Source organism: Notothenia coriiceps, unplaced genomic scaffold (genome assembly GCF_000735185.1).
Source record: "Notothenia coriiceps isolate Sejong01 unplaced genomic scaffold, NC01 NC01_scaffold00037246, whole genome shotgun sequence".
NCBI classification, from domain to species: Eukaryota; Metazoa; Chordata; class Actinopteri; order Perciformes; family Nototheniidae; genus Notothenia; species Notothenia coriiceps.
The window spans coordinates 26,772,598-26,792,491 of NW_011369947.1; the positions used below are offsets into that span (position 1 = coordinate 26,772,598).

At 39.3% G+C, this 19,894-nt stretch overlaps 2 protein-coding genes across 2 annotated transcripts in view; one reads left to right on the top strand and one right to left on the bottom strand.

Annotated features, from left to right (window-relative positions):
- Positions 1 to 2,657: 2,657 nt before the first annotated feature.
- On the bottom strand, positions 2,658 to 5,616 carry c1d (C1D nuclear receptor corepressor). Its single transcript, XM_010795383.1, has 5 exons — positions 5,516 to 5,616; positions 5,122 to 5,254; positions 4,444 to 4,510; positions 4,116 to 4,171; positions 2,658 to 4,019 (listed from the first exon to the last, which is right to left on the bottom strand). The coding sequence occupies exons 2-5, from the start codon at positions 5,248 to 5,250 to the stop codon at positions 3,807 to 3,809; spliced, it is 465 nt and encodes a 154-aa protein (XP_010793685.1). The 5' UTR covers positions 5,251 to 5,254; positions 5,516 to 5,616; the 3' UTR covers positions 2,658 to 3,806.
- A 460-nt stretch (positions 5,617 to 6,076) lies between these two features.
- Positions 6,077 to 19,894, top strand: part of pno1 (partner of NOB1 homolog) — a 26,431-nt gene continuing 12,613 nt past the window's right edge. The window contains exons 1-8 of the mRNA XM_010795753.1: positions 6,077 to 6,235; positions 6,783 to 6,951; positions 7,292 to 7,458; positions 7,863 to 7,993; positions 8,406 to 8,572; positions 15,274 to 15,359; positions 15,608 to 15,688; positions 16,604 to 16,718. Coding sequence (XP_010794055.1) covers positions 6,077 to 6,235; positions 6,783 to 6,951; positions 7,292 to 7,458; positions 7,863 to 7,993; positions 8,406 to 8,572; positions 15,274 to 15,359; positions 15,608 to 15,688; positions 16,604 to 16,718 — 1,075 coding nt within the window. The remainder of the gene's footprint in view (positions 6,236 to 6,782; positions 6,952 to 7,291; positions 7,459 to 7,862; positions 7,994 to 8,405; positions 8,573 to 15,273; positions 15,360 to 15,607; positions 15,689 to 16,603; positions 16,719 to 19,894) is intronic.

Sequence of the window (19,894 nt, forward strand, 5' to 3'; positions counted from 1 at the left end):
CACAAATGACTGCATGGAATTCCTGATGTGTCAGACAGAATAAAGCTGCAATGTTCGTCATTCACTCACTCTCCATTTCACTTATTCAAAGCAAAGCCTGTTCCACTGGGCTTCATTATACATCTTATTTCTCTGTGGTGTGATCAAATGTCTGGTGGAGAGGATTGTATATCATTAAACATAACCTAGACACAGGATTACATGCTATACATACCATCTTGTATTTTCTTATCCCCCATCAAAATACACATTTGATGCATGGAGTGCATCAAATGCGCACATGACCAATGAGGGCACGAGATAAGTTTGAGCACGAGATGGAAGGCTGACAGGCAGGTAGGCCATCCAGTTATTTTAGCCGGGCCGGCTCAGATGATTGGTCCTGCTTTCTACAGTAGGCTACTACGGCTAGATTACATTTTTTATGTATTTATTGTCAAAGCATTTAATATATTCATTGCTATCGGGATGTTAAGAGCATTCCATGGAATATAACAAAAAGTGTTTCTGAAGTGAATTACCTACACCACCTTTAAGTATTTAATTCTACATCTGACACAAAATACATATTAATTTGATCGCCACCAGCTTTTTTCCGGTTCCATCACACCTCAGTCTCCAGACAGGTGTTATGAACAAATGAAGAGGAGAAGCTGTCCACACAATGAAATGTGAAAGCTCCAAACTTCTTTTTAATTAATGCAACGTTCCGACCTTCATCAAGCCAAAAACTCAGATTTGAAACCGTGCCATGCTGTTTGACGATTGATATCTTTTGTCCTGCACCTGTGTGAAGTCATAACGTATTCTTCAATCTCAAACATTTAAGCCAATATAAACAAGAAGTCCTTAAAGTGCTGCAGGAAAGAAAAAATTAACATCTACGATTCGTGACAACTCCATCTGCTGATAAAGGCCATGTGATGAACAGGAACATCTGCTAAACTCTTGGAGAAATTATTTTATCAACTGCTGTTTCCAAGGTCACAAATAAACTTTGAATCTCCAAAATGTTGGTGTATTCACTTTGTTTAAACGACAGTGTTTTGTTTGCAAAATTCCAGGAGTTTTACGCAACTTTCCATTTTTAAACTGGAAGATTAGCATGACCTAAAAGCATTGGCATCTTCCTGGTTAGTTTGAAGAATGGATCGACACGTTGGTTTCAACTTTAACACCAAAGCAAAGAGAGAGGCAGATTGAGACATTGATTTTTTGTTTATTCCTGTGGCTCATTACAACTTGTTGATATATACAGGCCATAAAACAATCAGAATTCCTCACTTTATCTGACTGGAGATCACGTTTAAACTGCAGGAAACTCCAGAAATAAATTCATATGTGAAGAGTTTGTGATTAAATGGAAGTCATTGCTGGTTCTTATTTAGGATGCTGTGAAAATAGCAGTCAAGTGCTTGAACCCCACGTTTGTTTACAGCATCTACTTACTGGCAACTTACCTCAAATGATGTGATCTGCCCTGATGGGTTAACCTCCAGGCCTTTAATGGAGTCTGTTGGCAGCACACTTCCTCCTTTTAGGAGATAGAGGAGTCTGAAAGGACGGCTGCTTCTCCCTTCTTCTTGCCTGCGGAGGTCATTTGGTCTGATGCCTTTCACTCCACATAATATAAACTTCCTCACCACAAGCTGCTCACAAACAGCATAAATAAACATCCACAGGACAAACCCAAGTTTGGAGCTTGTTAGGGCGCACGATTTCAACATGAGAGTTTGTTTGTTCAAATTTGCTAGTGCAGTGACCTAACGCTTTTATACGGAGCACATGTGGGGAAAAGGGCATAGGAAGGCGAACATTATAAAAGGGGGTGGGGGTGGAAAAATCCATATTTTTCCAATATGCAGACGGAGGCTGTTCATCAGGCAAAGTTTGACACATGTCTTTGAACAGTTAGAAACAACAACTCGTGGAAAGAAGTAAAAGGTTGGAGTCGGGTGGTTTGGCTAAACAAATGTCATTTTTGGACGCTGCTGCAGGGAGGACGGGGAAAAGGAAAGATGATGAAAAGAATGAAAAGATACATTCCTGAGAATCTGACTTGGCCTCACTGTTTCCTGGGCTTGATTAGAGGGATGCAGGGACTTGCGGCTACATTTAGATTAAGATCTTGGTTGTCCAGAGGGAATTACAAAAAGGAAGCTATATGGGTGTCTTTATCAAATGTGACGTTGGTTTTTATAAAAAAGGAAGTCTCATTACGGCCTATGCTTATACTGTGCAGCCATGCAGCTACACAGTGCTGTTTGTGATGGAAACAAAGGCCGTTCTGTAATCATAGGGTCACAGGTTTGACCCTCACAGGGGCCCGTCCAAATTGCTCCTATGAATCATGTAATGTTTAACACTGTTTACCTAGTTTGTAAAGGCAACATCTCACCTTAATTTAAACAGGCAACCTCGATCATTCTCACAATGGCTGAAAAATATTAACTGCCAAGTTATTATATAATAACAATCATGTGGTTATTTAGGAAAAGGTTCAAATACAAATATGACAGCAAAACAAAGGGAACAGGCAGTAACATGAAGACTTGTTACTGAGACACTCACTACAGGTTATGAGTTTAGACTCCATGGGGAAGATTAAAACAGAAGAATAAATTGTACTTAAATATATTGCAACATTCAAGCCAGAGTGCAACCAATAATCTTTACTGGCAAAACGAGTCACCACACCATATATATTGGCAAGAAATCTACAAGAGATTGTACAGTGCAATCAGAGAGATACAGTACGTCCACATTTTTCAGCAAGTCCACCAATCCAGTCTTTGTCAAGTCTGTCGCCACCTTCGCGCAGCTGCTGGCTCAGAGTATGCTGGTACAATCACATCCACCAAGTTGTCCTGTTAATTCTTTGTTAATGAGTGAGGATGAAGCTCAAACTGTACACTTGGTGTTAACTGCACTACACATTATATTTCCATTTTGTATAAGCACATCTATTCTGTATGTATGTCCCAGTAAGACATAAGAGCACGTCAGTAAGCCAGCATGACCAATATCAGGGTCCTGGAACCTGAGCAGCTAAATGGAATTGAGCCATTTTTGATATCAGTGGATTTTGTGTTACATGCCAACATCTCAAACAGCTTGCATTGGACTGTTTTAAATGAGTTATTTTCACACTTTTTTTCACGAGGAATCAATTGAATAATAGAAAAAAGGGGATTTAACAAAAGTTTTTTGGTGAGTCATGTCATTTTATGCAGTAATATAGTATTACATTACCAACAACGTTGTATGAATACATGTTTTACACATGGCACTGGTAAAAAAAAACATCTCTTAAAAAACAAATGATGATTCATAGAATCACTTTAAAAACAAAGTGAAAATCTAAAAGTCTTATTCCTCTAAAAGAAGGAATGGAACAATCTTAAATGACATATTTCAAAACATGGTACACACACATTTTAAAATATGTCAGTATTTAGTTTTACTCACTTTCAAAAAAGGAAATTGTATGTTTTCGTGGTTTTGGAATCCTGAATTGTCAATAGGCAATAATTGAATGATGAAATTACATTGTAAACATATTATAGTCTTGAATCTATGGAATATTGAAGCAGAAATGTTTTCAGCAAAATCTGAAAGGTGATTCAGAGATGGCAGAAAATCTTGGGTTTTTGATACATCCAGTATAATTTGCTGACTGGTGAATTCTGACAGGTCTTGCACCGAGTAACACAACCATAGAAGATGCTTTGTTTCTTTGCGAGACAGAAATGTTCGTGTCCTAAAGTGGTTCAAAGTGCAGTGAGACCACACTGTGAAGCTCCTTCTTAACTTCTGCTCTGCTTCGGACGCTTAAACTGCGGGGTGTCAGGTTTTGAGTCAGCTGCTTTCTTGGATGCTGATTTTTTTCTAGAGTCTTTTTCATCTGGCTCGTAGAGGGCACTCCTGACGAAGCGTGCCGCAGCTCCCTTATTCAGACGGGCAGCTTTCTTCCTGTCTGTGATCTCTTTCACTTTGTTCATGTATGTCCTTATTCGCTCCTGGAGAACAGAGAGTTGTTACAGAGGAGTTAGACAATGCAAACAAATACAGAAATTATTAAAATGTCAAAGACAGAACAGAGAATTCATACATACCAACTCCTGTTTGATTGCATGCTCTCTTGGATTAATTCCTTGTGTAACCAAGTACACTGTAAACAACAAGGCCCAATTATGTTAATAGAGAATACAGACACAAATACGAGCAAATACAAATTCAACGCTCAATTATATAATACATTTATGAATAAATCAGCATGTATGCTTATCTAAAAAAACAGAAAATAATACGCTTATTATAGTATAATATGTGCAGTCAATAAAAAACGGGCAATCTTTCCCATTTTTGAGTTATTAATACATAAATAACTATGTGATTGATCATTTACATAGATTAAATAACAGCAAGCAGAAAAAAACTTACTCCAGAATAATGAATTAAGGGTGTAGGCAGACATCAGATCCAGCTTGGCTTGGTCCAAAGGGTCCAGCTGTCAATAAAACAAATGTCGTTTTGTCAGTCATTGTGTCAAACTCCTTCTGTCGCAAAAATGTCATTAGCACAGTAACTTACAAGCAAAACAAAACAATAATGTACCCTATATTTATCCAAATCACAGACTGCTGGATACACCCAAGCATCATATTTTAGGATCTTAATGTATGTTTGGCATGTAAATGAAAGTACTGCACAAGTGCAAAAGTCAAGAAACAAATTACAATAATAATTAAACTTATACATACTCTCTATAAGAAACGATAACATGTATGTACAGTATAGCTGTAATAGATAGAATATAACTGTATTTTTGAATAAGAGCTGTACAGTTCTGCGCATGGTGTCATTAAAACAACCACATATGTTTAATTATATGTTATATTTTCAATATATCTGTCATATAGGCCTACTGTAGGCTTTTCTCACATTTGACACGTTCACATGTTATAGAAGAGAACAAGTGTAGCTAATAACATTATATTTGTTTCTTATTGGTGTGGTAACGTTGCCACTTGTCCATGCCATCATTTTAAAAGCTGTGTGCTTGCTTCATTCCTTAAATCTTAACAAGTGTTGTGAAAAGTATTAACAGCCTAACTTTACCTTATGCATAACGTCGTTCTTGGGCAACTTGTCCAACATGGTTTTGATAGCAGTCACGGAGGAGTCAAATCCTGTGAGCTGATCGTCTATCTCGTGAGGGTAGTCCTCCGTTTTGCCGTCCGCTGCCATGTTCCTGTAAAAAATAAGTATGATCCGACAATATTATGAAGCCCTGTTGTACCAAAAAGATCCCATTCAAATCGGTAGTGTTAGCTTTGTAGCTAGTAGATAGCTAACACATGCTGCTAAAAGGATCAGACGCACACGTTTCAAAGAGCAGACATTGAATGGCAACTGTGTATTATGTGTTAAACAACACTTGAAACTGGTTAAATGTCTAAACAAGTCCACTGGAAACAGAAGTTAACGGTAAAGTAAGCTATTTCTGTATTACCTTTTTTAGCACACACCACGCTTTGGCAGACCGGAAGTAACGTCAGTAAACAACACAGCCTGTCTTATTTTTCTTCTGTACTGCCGTCTGCCGTTTGGAGGAGGACATTATCCACGTAACTTACTGTTTATATGTAGTATGTTATAGATTGGTAACTGCTGTATCTGAGAAAAAACATATATTGTGCATCGACCACCGTTGTTTACCAGTTTATCCTCTAAGTTAACTGTTAACTAATGCTCATTTTTGACACATTGAAACATACTTTTTACACCAACGTTAACGCCTTAATAAATCAACATGTTGTGAGTTTTGTATAGCTGTTTCTTCATCGGAGATATTACGTATAATATATTTAGCTTAGCTTTAGCTTAGTCTGAAGGCAGCAAAGGTGTTCACGTTACTATGGAAACTTGGTGTCAGTGTGATAAATGAATCCTGGTGTCATGGGATGCCAGTTTTAAGTGCGTTCAGGACTTGGACCGTATCACTGTTGTTGTAGGTATACCTGAACACAAGTTAACCAGGTGTACAATTAAATGAAAAAAAGAGGCTTGTGAAATGGACAACTGTGATTTGGAGAAGTTATCTGTGTCTGTTGGGAAGCTCCTTCCTGCTTTCACACCACAAGTCACAGACTACAGAGTGACGGTGGAGAGCAATGTGAACAAAGTGAGTCTGAAGCTGATCACCAGTGACTGTGGAGCTTCATACAATATTGTGAGTATTGTCCTGTCAATATGTTTTTAATTCTAGTTCATATTCTCAGATTTAACATAACATATAACCAGTAGTGGAAGGAGAATTCAGATGCTTCACTTCAGTAACAGTACCAATATATTATTGTCAATGTCAACATACTTAATTACAAGTAGCCTACAACTAAGTCCTGCATTCAAAATCTTACTTAAGTAAAAGTAAATCTGTGATCAGCAAAATGTAATTAGAGTATAAAAAGTAATAATTGTGCAGAAAAATTGCCATTATGTGTGTATATAATTATATTTATGTGACATTTCTAGATGATATTGTTTCATCAAGTAGCATTTTATTTTACAAACAAAGTTCTGATTGACTTTTTTTAGCTGGCTCTAATTTTACTCTTTTGTCCACTAGTTTAATTTATAAGAAGGGTTAGGGTTAGTTATTTCATTATTTCTCTTTTAAATAGACGTATACAGTAGCATAATCACCTCAATATTGTACTTAAGTTTAGTACTTGAGTAAAAGTAACTTCCCACCTCTGAATATAACCCATTTTGTACAGCGTTTTGGTGATGGTTCCAGCACCATTAACCTGAATGATGGGTTAACCAGAGTGGACATCGAGGTGGTAGCAGAGGATGGCACCGTAAAGAAATACTGTGTGGAAATCACCAAGCTGTCTGCAAAGATCGCAGCACTCAGTGATCTGGCTTTGGATGGAGATATTCCACGTAATCCTGCATTCTGTACCAAAATCTATGAATACAACAGTGAGTACAGCCTTCATGTGAAACTATGAAAAAGCCAGTTAAAGTACCAGAATGTTGGGACATTATTACATATTTTTATTAAGAAATACATATTATTTGCAACAAAAATATATTTGTACAAACATGTACAGTAATAGCATGTATATGAATAATGATACAAAAATAATGAAATATAGTATTTGAGGTGTATATACATTATATTGTCTTTGTTATAAGTATCTGGTGGTAACATGTCCATATAAGATACCTTTCTGTATTTTTTGTCTCTTTCGTCATCAACTTTAAACTCTTTTTCCTGCAGGTCTTGTTCCATTTCATTGTAACGCGGTGACCCTGCTTCCCAAGGTGCCGGACAGAAACATCAAAGTTGCAGTGAATCGGGGAGAGAGCTCACAGCCGGTCCCTCTGAATTATGGAGACTCTGTGGTGGAGATCTCAGTCCATTCAGCAGATGGCAGTAATTCACAGGTATGAGACATAAGAGAAGGGGGCTGTGTGTTTCAGCACACTGACTTGTTGACATTATATTTAAAAAATGTCGATCATCTTCATGGGTTCACCACCTCATCCTCACCTACAGTACAAACTGGTAACCTGTAGATTTTGGAGCTCCACCCACACTGTTAGTTGCTCCATGTTCCTATATCACAGAATGTGAGAAGGCGTTCAAGAGGATCGTTTTCTGGGGTCATTTTAGGTTACATAATGATTGAAACATTTTTAAGATCCAAGGCTTTATTGTCATGTGCACATTAGCTCCAGTGTAGATATGGCAATGAAAAACTTAAGTCACAGGCTCCTCCAACAGTGCAACATGAATATACATAAAACAGATACAAATAGTGCTGTCTCCCTGTGTTGCTGCCCCTCAGGTGTACACACTGCTGGTGACTCGAGAGCTGATTCCCATGGCTGTGACCTTCACTGATGGGAAGCAGCAGCTGGACTACGAATGTCCAGTATCTCTGACTGCCTTTTATAGACCCATATCTATCAAGCACAGGTAAAACCTGAATAGAAATACTCTTAATAAGAGAAAATATTAGCAGTTCTAACTGCACTTATCCCCTTCATCATATTGCTAAACCAAGTGTTTTAGAGTTAATGCAATGTTCAAATAATATAAATAATTATAAAAAGAAATCAAGTAAAATAAATTGAACCAGTATAAGGCAAAGTTTCACGCACATCTCATTTAGCCAATTGGAAAACACATTTGTAATTCCCTAATTTGAAACTTGTAATTGTTTAACTTTGAATAATCATAGCTATTGTGCTTGACCATTTTCGTATATTTTTTCCTTTGGAATATAAACAGAAATAACTACATTTATATGCACATACTACTTTCTGTATTGGTTAAAGAAATGCAGCCAATGTTGGTTCTCCTCTATGGTTCTCCTGTTGATTTGCAGTGACCCAAAGCACATCTTCTCAAGGCCTTATATTGAGATGCTGGCACGTAGATCAAAAGTCGACCCACTTAGCGACGGTCCGCTGGGAGACGGCTGGAAGGTCGTTGAAATGGACCTCGACAGGAAGATGTCGGATGCTCTGGTCAAGTGCTTTTTTAATTACAGAGGTGAATATTGGAGTCTTAGATCCTTTAATAGATTTTTCTAAAGCAGAGCTGCTGTGGAGGCAAAGCTATTACTCAGTGGGTTAAAGGTCAGTGGAGTGAAGCATCAAACCACCATTATTCAGGCAACAAATAAAGTTGCTAACTTCCTACCTTGTATCATTAATCAAATAATAAAAAATGGTACGAAATGGACCTACAATCAGAGTAACAGATTATTTGACTTCAGTTTAATTATGTCTGTCTCCATAGCAGATTTACCTACAGACCTACTTCCGTAATGTGCCAGGCACGCTCTTGTCTTACCTTTTGACAGGACTGTCAAAAGGTAAGACAAGAGCGTGCCTGGCACATTACGGAAGTAGGTCTGTAGGTAAATCTGCTATGGAGACAGACATAATTAAACTGAAGTCAAATAANTGGAGTTAGAGCGACAAGAGGGACTTGTGTGTCAGTCGTCGGTGTTCCTAGAATGTGTGTGGTGGGTGTTTTTTGTCCTTTGTCTGCGGATTTATGTGTGTGTTGATTAATTGGGTTGTTCTGTGTCCACTCCCCCCTCCTCTTGTTGTGTCCCGTGGTCCACGTGGTGTTAGTCTGTCGTTGTCTGTACCCCTTTCCATTGTGAAAAGTTTTATTTTGTGCACGTTACTAGTTTCGGGCTTCGCAGTCCAGTTGTCACTGCTTCGGAGAGAAGCAGTGTTTTTAATGTTGTATCCTAACATTTTCCACAAAAACAAACCCTGAGTAAAAGTCGACGCCTTATTATGTTTTAAATCTTGTGTATCACATCCTGAAAAAGGATGATCCCCACACACACGGTTCCCCCAAGTTGTTAGGTAAGAAACTCGTTTTCTTTCTCTGTACACAATAAACTTATCTGATTTGTAGTTGTCCGTTAGGACTGTAATGTGCGATATCGGTGGAGTCGCGAGTCACAAAAGACACGATGGTAGTCTAAACGTTAAGTGGTAATGAGGTCATTTAGTCAGGGGATAGACATTTCGATCCCTCTCTTGGTCGCCCCCCAATTCACACTAGACAACGTAATCGTTTGCAATTACAGAAGCATACCAGAAGAACCTCAAAAGGAGATGGTGAAACAAACCTTAGATGTAGAATTTTACGGTGCCTATGGTTTCATGGGTCTATGATTTTAATAAATGCCCACTCCGGGTTATATTTGGGACGTTTTGCCTCTGCCTCCTTGCTTGGTCGGGCCGCTCAAAGGTCAGCTTCACATAATCTTTTTTTTAAAACTACTAAAACGACCACTAGCTTTCTTAGAAAAGTGTTGATGCTTTTTTTGAGAATATTATACCCAGAAACTGTTAATGGAAGAGAACAAAGCATAGTGAATTTCATCTTGGTTACATCTCACCACTGGTAATAATCATATTTATGGCAGGGCAGCTTATCCGTGTTGGTGACGCTCTGTTCTGAGTCCATTACTCTCAGACAGCGGCGGAAGGAAAATGAATGCTCACAATGCCGGCTGCTTTTGCATAAATCGTCCGTGTTTGATAGCTCATTATTTATTTAGCATCATGCACAGTGCCACCCCATTTATTACTCACAACTGAGGGTTCAGAGTGTGATCACGGACACACAGATGAGCTGCTGCCTCTCACACGCTATAACAAAAACACCTTTTTCATTTTGCATCCAGCTGTCTGCAGTGTTTTTGGGTTGTTTCCTCACTGTGGGAGGCTGTCATGGTTCAATCTGTGGCTCTGTGTCCACCGAGATACACACGGATACAGACAGAGGGTAATTGGGCTCAGACGCACCTACCCGTCCCGGTGGGCTCGGCCTGACGTTCAGCCAAGAGTCAGTGTGAGCCCCGGTTTCCACATAGGCACTGTTCTCTGAGAGTGGGTCACAGTCTGTTACATTCATTTCCAACACACTGCACATTCTCAGCTCCGATAGCTCCTGCATTTGGAAGATTTCTTTCAATTGTAGGGGTGTTCCCGACTAAGAATAGAGGGATGACATATTTGTGTTGGCTGACCTCGAAGTTAGCATTGCAAGGGCAACCTCAACAAAAAGCATTTGGATTGTTCCATTGGTTTATGGAAAATAAGATCTGTGGGAAACACACATTTACTGACATGTGTCTGTAAAAAGTGCATTACAACAGGCCCAGGGGCGGATTTACCGGGGTGGCATGGGGTGACAACTGCCACCCTAAAAAATAGCCTTGCCACCCCAGCTGGCAGCTTTGTTTTGAAAGAAAAGTTGTGGCTCATCGGACGTTTATGAGAGAAAATCTCTAATGTCCGAGTGCAAGTGAATGCAGCACAAGACGCGAGTCTTGTAACCCCTCCTACGGCCCTGGCGAAGCCTGGAAATAAGATTGGCGGCGATTTCATTTGAACGGGGGACAGCGCAAAACGAGAAGCATTCGGACCCAAGTAGACGGAAGGAATGAGGTATTTGCGGTCTACAATGACAGAGAAGAGACTGTCAAATTTTGCTGCACTCAGAATTGAATCAAAACGCACTAAAGCTTTGGATCTTAATAAGTTTGTGAGGCGTTTTGCTGATCAAGATGGTAATCGGCACACATTCAGCTGTTATAGGCATGCCAACTTGATGCTCTTCTCACGGATGACTCGATGAGCATAACAAACTGTTAAGATGATGACCTTGTATGTGTGTATATATTTTTAAACACATACATTTTTACATTTTTCAAAAAACAGTTTCAAGTCCTGAGAAAGTCAAATAAGACAGTGTGTAAAACTTCACTGCCCAGCCAAAAAAAAGTAACCACTTTGATTTAACTAGGCCAGTAGGTACGGGCATTCCACTGGATAATAACTGCAGCGATGTATGTTTTAGCTGAATACACGTTTTTTTAACCCTAATTGATGCAGTTAGTCACTTCTTTAATGTTTGTTCTTTCTGATGTAAAGTCCAGGTGGTAACTGTCTGCAATGAAGTTGTGGGGCGCTGAACTGTTCCTTTGATTTATGATAGTAATTACTTGTCTTTCAAATTTGAAGGAGGGTGAGCAAGCATCTTGAGGAACATTCATCATTAACTCCTCCAAAACATATAGTTTATTTAATAATAACAATGAATATGTGAATCATAACAGTGATTGACAGCTGATAGGAATAATATGATTGTTAATAGTATCATATTAATTTAGACAAACATCGATGAGACAGTTAATTAGTGTACTTATTTCAGCAGTCTGCATAGATTTGGTACCTCTGCTGGTCTCATTCAGTTAAAATTCATTAAATGAGGTCTGCCACCTTATATATTTATATTTAAGGCTTTACTGATGTGCCACAATAATGTCACCAAATGTTATTGAGTTAAAATCAATATTGTGGCTTTCCAAGTTAACATTGATTGATATGACTGATTAAATCAGCATATACTTCTGCCAGGGGATGCCACCCCTCAAATTCTCCTGCCACCCCATGAATATGTGTCTAGATCCGCCCCTGTGTGGCAGAAGCCTTGTTCCAGAAGAACCCGGGTATTTTAATGGCATATACGGTTGGCAACAAAGGATAAAATATAAAATGGCCAATTACCGGGCAAAATTGAGATGTCGTCAACTTGCCTGTCCAGAGCTGGAGGTGAACTCTCAAAAAAAGGCAGAAGTCCAATGAAAAAGGGTCCCAAAGGCTTCAAAAGGCAGAAGTAAACTACCTGCCACCGCTGCCATTTGGGGAGACAAAGGACACTTTGGAGAAGGAGAGAGTACCGTAATTTTCGGACTATAAGCCGCGCCTTTTTTCCCATTTTTCGACGCTGCGGTTTATATAACGGTGCGGCTAATCTATGGATTTGTACAGCTAACGGCCACTAGGGGACCTCCTAAATCTATGGATTTTACAGGTTACAGTCCACCACCTTTAACTCTATGGGCTCTATGGCCGGTCCGCGCCCCCCACCTTTAAGCGGCGGGCTCCAGCAGGAAAAGCTGGAGGCCGGAAAAGAGTGAGACAGGTAGCGCTCTTTCCGAAACCTGTAAGTTTTCACATAAATGAAACCACCCATTGGTTCAAGTACCGTATCTAATACGGGGTATCGTCATACGTACGCAAACAGTGTGAACGTGGGGTGGACGTGGAGTCAAGGGGATACTGCTAGCTGTGCACTGGTCGTAAACGCAGAGGGACACGACCGTGACAGACGACTCTGTTTCTAGAAGTACTCGACCGTCGGTATCAGACGAAACTGCGTACAGGAACGAATGTAGGAGTTTTGTACAATGACATCTCCTCTGATTAATGCAATTTCACCCGTAAAGGTAGTCATAAGATTCATCCTAGTAAGCATCACAGGAAGTTGAGTTTATTCCATTCAATTACTTCCTAAATATAATTGTGTATAAACGAAACCAGTCATTCCTGTCCCAGACTTACGTCGAAGTAAATTTATTTTATATAAGAAACAAGGTTGGTTCTTCATTTATTGTTATAACATTTGACGTAATTCTATAACGTCTGTAATCCCCTCTTTAAACCCAAAATTTTAGAGTTGGGTTAAGATTGTGTAAAAGTTAGTCTTTTACTTTACCTCTTTCATAAGTTTATTTTAGATATTGAATACATACAAATCCGTAATGTAATGTACAATCTGCGAAATATGGTTTCGATGAATGTATGAGTTATGACACCTGTTAGGGGTGTCCCTCGTCAAACCACTTCACAGAGTCCTCTGTGTTGCTGTACGACTGACGTCACCCCAAACCTTGGACTTAGGTTGTGGTTGCGTTGATTAGTGACGCGGTGTGTGGAGGAATAAATTACGATTTAATAGATTAGACTTATAAAAAAAGAGGTTTAATACCGTGTTTAACGAGTATTGGATATCTTAGAATAATGTTTTATACTTCTTGTCCCGTTGTTAATGTGTACTTAAGTTGTTTAGTAGTATTGTAATGGACCAATCAGAAACTACTCAAGGAGACATGAGAGGTTCCTTGAGGTAGGTCCGTCGCCTACTACCATAGACAGATGGAAGTTGTAAACGACAAATTTGGTCTTACATTAATCTTATTTATTGTATAACATTTTCATAAGTACATTATCTTTATGTCGTTAGGTTTTGTGTAAAATTCTCTTACGAAGTGCAAATGTAAAATCAGATTTTTGTCCCGTCCAAATTCTCTCTCCCCCTTCTCCACTCTTTTGTGCATCTTTTACATTTCCGGGCGCGTAGTTAATAATCAAAATTCGTCATTTTCAGTTTACAGCAACATACTTAAAGTTCGAATGGAGTGACTTACTTAGGTCATAGCAAATAACACTCGGACGTTGGGGCCGGAAAGAAGGGTTTATAGAGGTCGTCAAACCCCCACATCTTCAGGGTCAAAACAGTTTTTCCCAAGCGAGGTCTACTTCCAGATATGGGAAGACTATGAGTGAGAAACTAGAATTGTGTTGTTTACACTAAATTTTTGGCTACATAATTACATTACGTTGTTTATACTACAGGATCGAAAGGATCACACTCTTACTTAATCCGTTCCCACTTACATTATGTTACCCTTTCAGTCACATTGAACAATTATGTACGTTGTATATATGTTGGTCGTTAGTGTCGTCGTCCATCTTTTTGTGTACTTCGATCTAATGGATAAAAGACTCTTGCTCACGTCGGTTGAGAGGGTACTTCAGAACCTGACGTCCCGTTAAGGGAGCTGTTCAACATCAGTAAGCTAACTTTCAGGCCAGGTAGAAGAGCCGTTGTTAGCACATTAACAAAAAAAGGGAATGAAGACACTTAATTAGGAACTGGCATTAAAGGCCTGATATTCCGCGTGTGATTATATTCGGCGTCGTCGATTTAACTTACTACACATGTATATATTCGCGTCCAAAATTACAAATTAATGGTTACATTCCCAAGACACGTGTCTCCCCTAACAGCCCTTCTCTACCGACAAACTTCTCGAAACGGGTAGAATAATTGTAAGTTGTTTGTTCAACGTAATAAACGTATTGCATAAGGAATCACATCGTAAATCACGTTATCATCCGATGTTCTTGTTCAGACACATTTGACATGATATAGTGTATCGCAAAGTCTGTGTGTGTTTGAGAAAGTTGAAAGGTTGAATTTGCCACGCGAGGGTCGCGTGCATGGCCGTCACTACGTGTCGTCACCAAAAGTTGGTCACATGCCCCTGTTTGACAGAAGCGAAGCATTACAGACAGACAGCACGAGAGCAAGACAGGAGCATGGTGAGAGCCAAGGTGAANTCTATCTGTTTCAGATCCAAGGCTGCATTTTGCATCAGGCCTCATTTGAGCTTTCCCCTTCCTAGTTAGTCACATGAGTGATTGGTCTCTGGACAACTAAGACCTCTTTCCAATCGATTTATTTTGAGGTTCTGGATAATTACACAGTGCAGAAAAGGCCACCATGACAACATCTAATAGACTACAGTAGTTAGACACATGTGTTATGACTCAATTTAAAACACTAAAATGCTATGACTAGTTACCCTATAAAGAATATATATTTAGTTGGAAAAATGTGTCTTCTTAAATTGTAGTAAATGCAGACAGAATTGTATCGTTTAAAATGCTGATAACACATTTTTGAATGTAACGGTATAGGAGTAAAACAAATACATGTATATCTCCTGAAAACGTAATCCCATAACTTGTGATCTGTTACTCCCCAAGCCTGGTGACATATTGTGGCTCTGATGTGTTTTTATAACAAAGGATGTGTCAGTGAGACGAAGCTGAGTGAGCTGGGGTCACACTCCCTGGACTGTCCACACAGGCCCACAGGGGAGCTGGATGCAAAGGTCAGAGTGAAAGATTAAACATCGCTCTGCAGAGCCAGAATCACTGCCATCGACCTCTGCTCATCCTTTAAAAGTATCTCATGTGTTTGTGTGTAGTGCATGTGAGGATGATGCAGAGGTGTGTCAGTGTTTTCACATTTCAGTATATTGTTATTAAACCTTGAATAGGAATGCCAAGCTCTTTATATGAAATAGTTTGCTGGGTCAGTTTTTATCTAAGATCTGGTTATCACATCTCTCATTTTCAGGATGTCACGGAGACTGATTGGTACAAGAAGCATTTTGCATTATCCAGTTGTTTGGAGATCGACACTAAACACACTTTGGAGGTAATAAATGTATTTTACTATGCTCACCATCTAATTCGATTTCTAAAGGGTTATTTCCCTTAATGTTTATTCATTCTTGTTTGTTAAACCTTATATTTTACAAGTTTTGCCATTTTGAAGAGTAGAGATCAAATTGAGGGCCGTGTGCAGACTCAAAGTTCCTGTAATTCTTTTTTGGTTCATGATTTTCGTTAGTGATTATGATACTGTGTTACTCATGGACACATCCACAGTTCTATTGGTAAATACAAGTTGATGAACTATGATTTCAGTTATGAATAATTTGTCTTTAGTTCCTTTGTCTTTTTTAGACAAAGGAACTATGTCTAAACATAGTTCCTTTTATCAGGGTGTCCGCGGGGTCTTAAAAGTTGATAAATCAATTTAGCGAAAATTAAGGCTATTGAAAAGTATTAAACGGCGTTTTCAAGGTATTACATTTTGTAGCTTGTTTTCAATAAGTATATCAATTGTCCAAAGAGGTTGTATTCTACAGTGCGCCTGAATGTAATCATTGCGTAGGTGTCTAGTGTGATTCTGTGTAGTTTATTTATGGCGTCCCGTTGGATGTGACGTCATCTGAACAGGACATCGCACGCTCACTGCTTGATAGCGCGCGAAGGCCCGTTTACGCCGGTTGTTAAACAACATCGTTATGGGGAAATGCAAGTATGCGTCCAAATGGTTGGAAGATAAGAAGGAAGGACAATCAATACTGTATATAGTCAATGTGAGGTAAAGTGTGTCGCCAAGGTATCCGGTTAAAACTCAAAGTGGCGATGAGGTCTTAAAATGTATGGAAAGGGTCTTAAAAAAGGTCTTAAAAGGGATTACATTTGACTTCAGGATTCCTGCATATACCCTGTATATAACTCACAAATAGATGAACAGATGATTGTATTCTGTGTACTGCAGGTGCGTAACTGGGAGAAAAGACTACAAACTACAGAAGGAGAAGACAGTGTGGAGGAACTGTGTGCCTCGGCCCAGGATCACCTGAAACTCTACCGCCAACGCCTGCCTAAACCCGGTATGAAGCACTTTCCAAACCAAGAGTTAAGGATCAGAAATGAAAGGGAAGACAAGTGATCTACCAAAGTCTGTTTAAGCAACGAGTATCAATTACAGTGAGGGCTTAAGTCGCCCAAGCAACGGCCAGTTTGCCCTCTTTGCCAAATAAGCAGTTGCTACAACAAAAAGTGCAGGTGACCCATATACCAAATGAATTTACCCTACCATCCAAACCTTTAATACTATTTAAAACAGAAAAAGCAATGCCAATGTTATTTGTTAAAACACTTGACAGCAGAGTATTTTCTTTTTACGTTTGTTGGATTAACAGCCCTCTGAAATGCTTTATTGAAGCCTCAACAAATCCTCCACCTAAAATCTGATACATATCCAGATACAAATAGTTATATGCCTCTACATGTTTTTACTTTAATCACAAGTATATACAACTTATCTGTATATATCTTACTCCATACCATATCTGCACTAAAACCCACTCTTGATGGACTTTTAACTTATAGTTTTTTTCTAAATTACAAACCCTTTAACAGAGAGTTTCTGTTATATCATTTTCCTTGCCACTCCTTGGCTCAGCTCAGCGTCAGCCATTAAAAAACATTGAAATGAGTTAGCAGTTGAAGCTTCCTCGTCTTTCTAGCGTGCCAGTTACTCATGTTACTGCTCGTCTTTTCTCAGCTACTTGTACCGCGCTAATTGTTTGATGACTCTGAGAAGAGACATTCGAGACAGATCCCAGAGGACTGAATGAAAGTCATTGGACCCGAACAGAGACATAACACCAGAGGGAGAGAGAGAGTTGGGATGATAAAGGGAGCAATAGAAACAGCTTATCTTCACCTCTTAAAAAATATTAAAGTGTTTTCTGTTGTACGAGATCAGGCTCATTCTGACCTCAAAACGCAAAGATCATGTTGTATCAATTATGTAGAATTGTATCAAGGCTGAGGGACCCTTCAATAATTTAAATTTCATACTAAGAGACTATATACTATAATATTTAACATTTCAACATTAGCTGCATGCTATCCTATATGTGCATGACCCACAGAATATTTCTAGTAGTGGACTTTCTAAAATCTGATTTATTGGTTAATAACCAATAATTTGCATCAGCTTCAAAATGGCTTTTTCGGATATGTTTTGTAATATTCTCTGGTAATATACAAACTGTGACATCAGTGCAGTGTGACAGATAAGAGATCATGCCAAGGGAAGCTGCACTCTCTGAATATTTCATGCAAAGGACGCATGCAATCGTTCTTAGTGGAAATAGAGAAGGCGGCCAAACGGGAGATCCTTTTATTACTCACTATCCGGTGTACTGTGAAGTGTTTGTGTTCCAACATTAGTGGAAGAGTTTCATTTCAGAATGAGACACTAAGACTTATCTTCCACAACATCACCTATTTGGCATCTGTAGCTTAATTGAGTTAGTCATCTTTTTCTTTATCATTTTTTTAATTAAATCTTTGTGTCTTAGGCCCCAGCCACACGAGGACGATAACGGTCCGCTACAGTTCTCTATCATATACGGTTCGGCCACACGAGGCCGACATGGAAACGCATAAAACGATAACGGGTCCCAAGGTGGATCTGCGAACGAAACGCTCTGGGGGGGCAAACGGCTCCGTGTTTACGCTTATACGATCATTTCCTGATAACGTTGAAGCAATAGCCCCTTACAGGCCCGGCATATGTACTACAGCGTCTCCAGCGCTTTCGAGCGGTCTCGTGTGAACGGACACGTTTCTGGTGCCGATATTGCGTGTGGACGGAAGACTTTTTTGATATCGATTTTGGTCCGTTTGCGTTATCGTCCTCGTGTGGCTCCAGCCTTAAATAGCCTGTGACAGCCTCCCAACAACTGTTGTAGGTAGGTAAGAATGGAGAAACCAGCACGAGTGCGCTAGAATTTGTTATTTGCAACCGAAACAAATCTGCCCCTTCCTTCAGACTTCCTTACAGAGCCCCTCCTCCAACACACACAAACGCGCACATGACCAATGAGGGCACGAGATAAGGTGTGTGTTGGAGGAGGGGCTCTGTAAGGAAGTCTGAAGGAAGGGGCAGATTTGTTTCGGTTGCANACTCCCCTCTTCCTAAACCACTAATACCACAGTACTGGCAAAACGGGAGGAGCCGAGTGAAAAACAAGCGCCCCTCATCCCAATCCACCCACACCGCAGTATTTTTTTCTTTTTTTTTACCCAAAAAATATATTGTATATTATCGGGGCTATTAATACTTTTATCAGGTTTATCGGGATGACGTCATAATTCCTAATATCGGACCGATAATTATCGGGCCGATAATTATCGTGCACCACTAAAACTTATACGTTTATACTTAACAAGGATTCCATATACTCATGGCCCGCCTCTGTGAATTTTCACAAGATAATTAATGCATTGGGAACACCCTCATTATGGATAGTCTTCCATACTGAGCCTTATATTTGGCTATATTCAGATCATTGGTTTAAAAAATGCAGCCTCTTAATTAACTTGAATCAATAAATCAACTATTGCCAATAACTCAAAGAATCATAAAGATCAGTTTTCTCCAAAACATTTAGCAATTTATTTTATTTTATGGTTTCCCAGAAAGAAACTATGTGTTCTATGGTGTGAGAAATTATATAATGTTGACATAATCAACATCCTTACCATACCAAAACCTGAAAACACACACACATTGGCATCATCAACAACGTTTTAGAACATGTTCTGTGTCACTGCAGCCTTTCCGTATTGCCCAAAAACTGACATTGGTTTTAAATATTGATTTTGATGCTTTTCAGTGTCAACGTCATCAATTACTTTAACTAATTAGGGCCGGTCATTGTATCTTCCTCAAAATGTGCTGTGTGTGGCTCTTCAAATATGTGTTAAAGGATCATAGTTAATTGTTTAACTGAATAGGCTTGGTTGTCGATGGTGTGTTACTGTCTAAATGATCGGACCCAGACCCTTCCCCCCTGCTGTAGGGCTGCATCACTCCCTTTGCATCATTGTGACGAAGATGGCTACGTCACTGTGGACTGACGGCTTCGGGCTTTGTATATTGCACATGTGTTTTATTTTGAAAAGTGTTCCCTTTCCCCATGTTTGTTTCTGTTGATTGTGTGCACCAAGTGCCCTGTGTTGTCTCCTCCCCCCTCACCTGTGTCTTGTT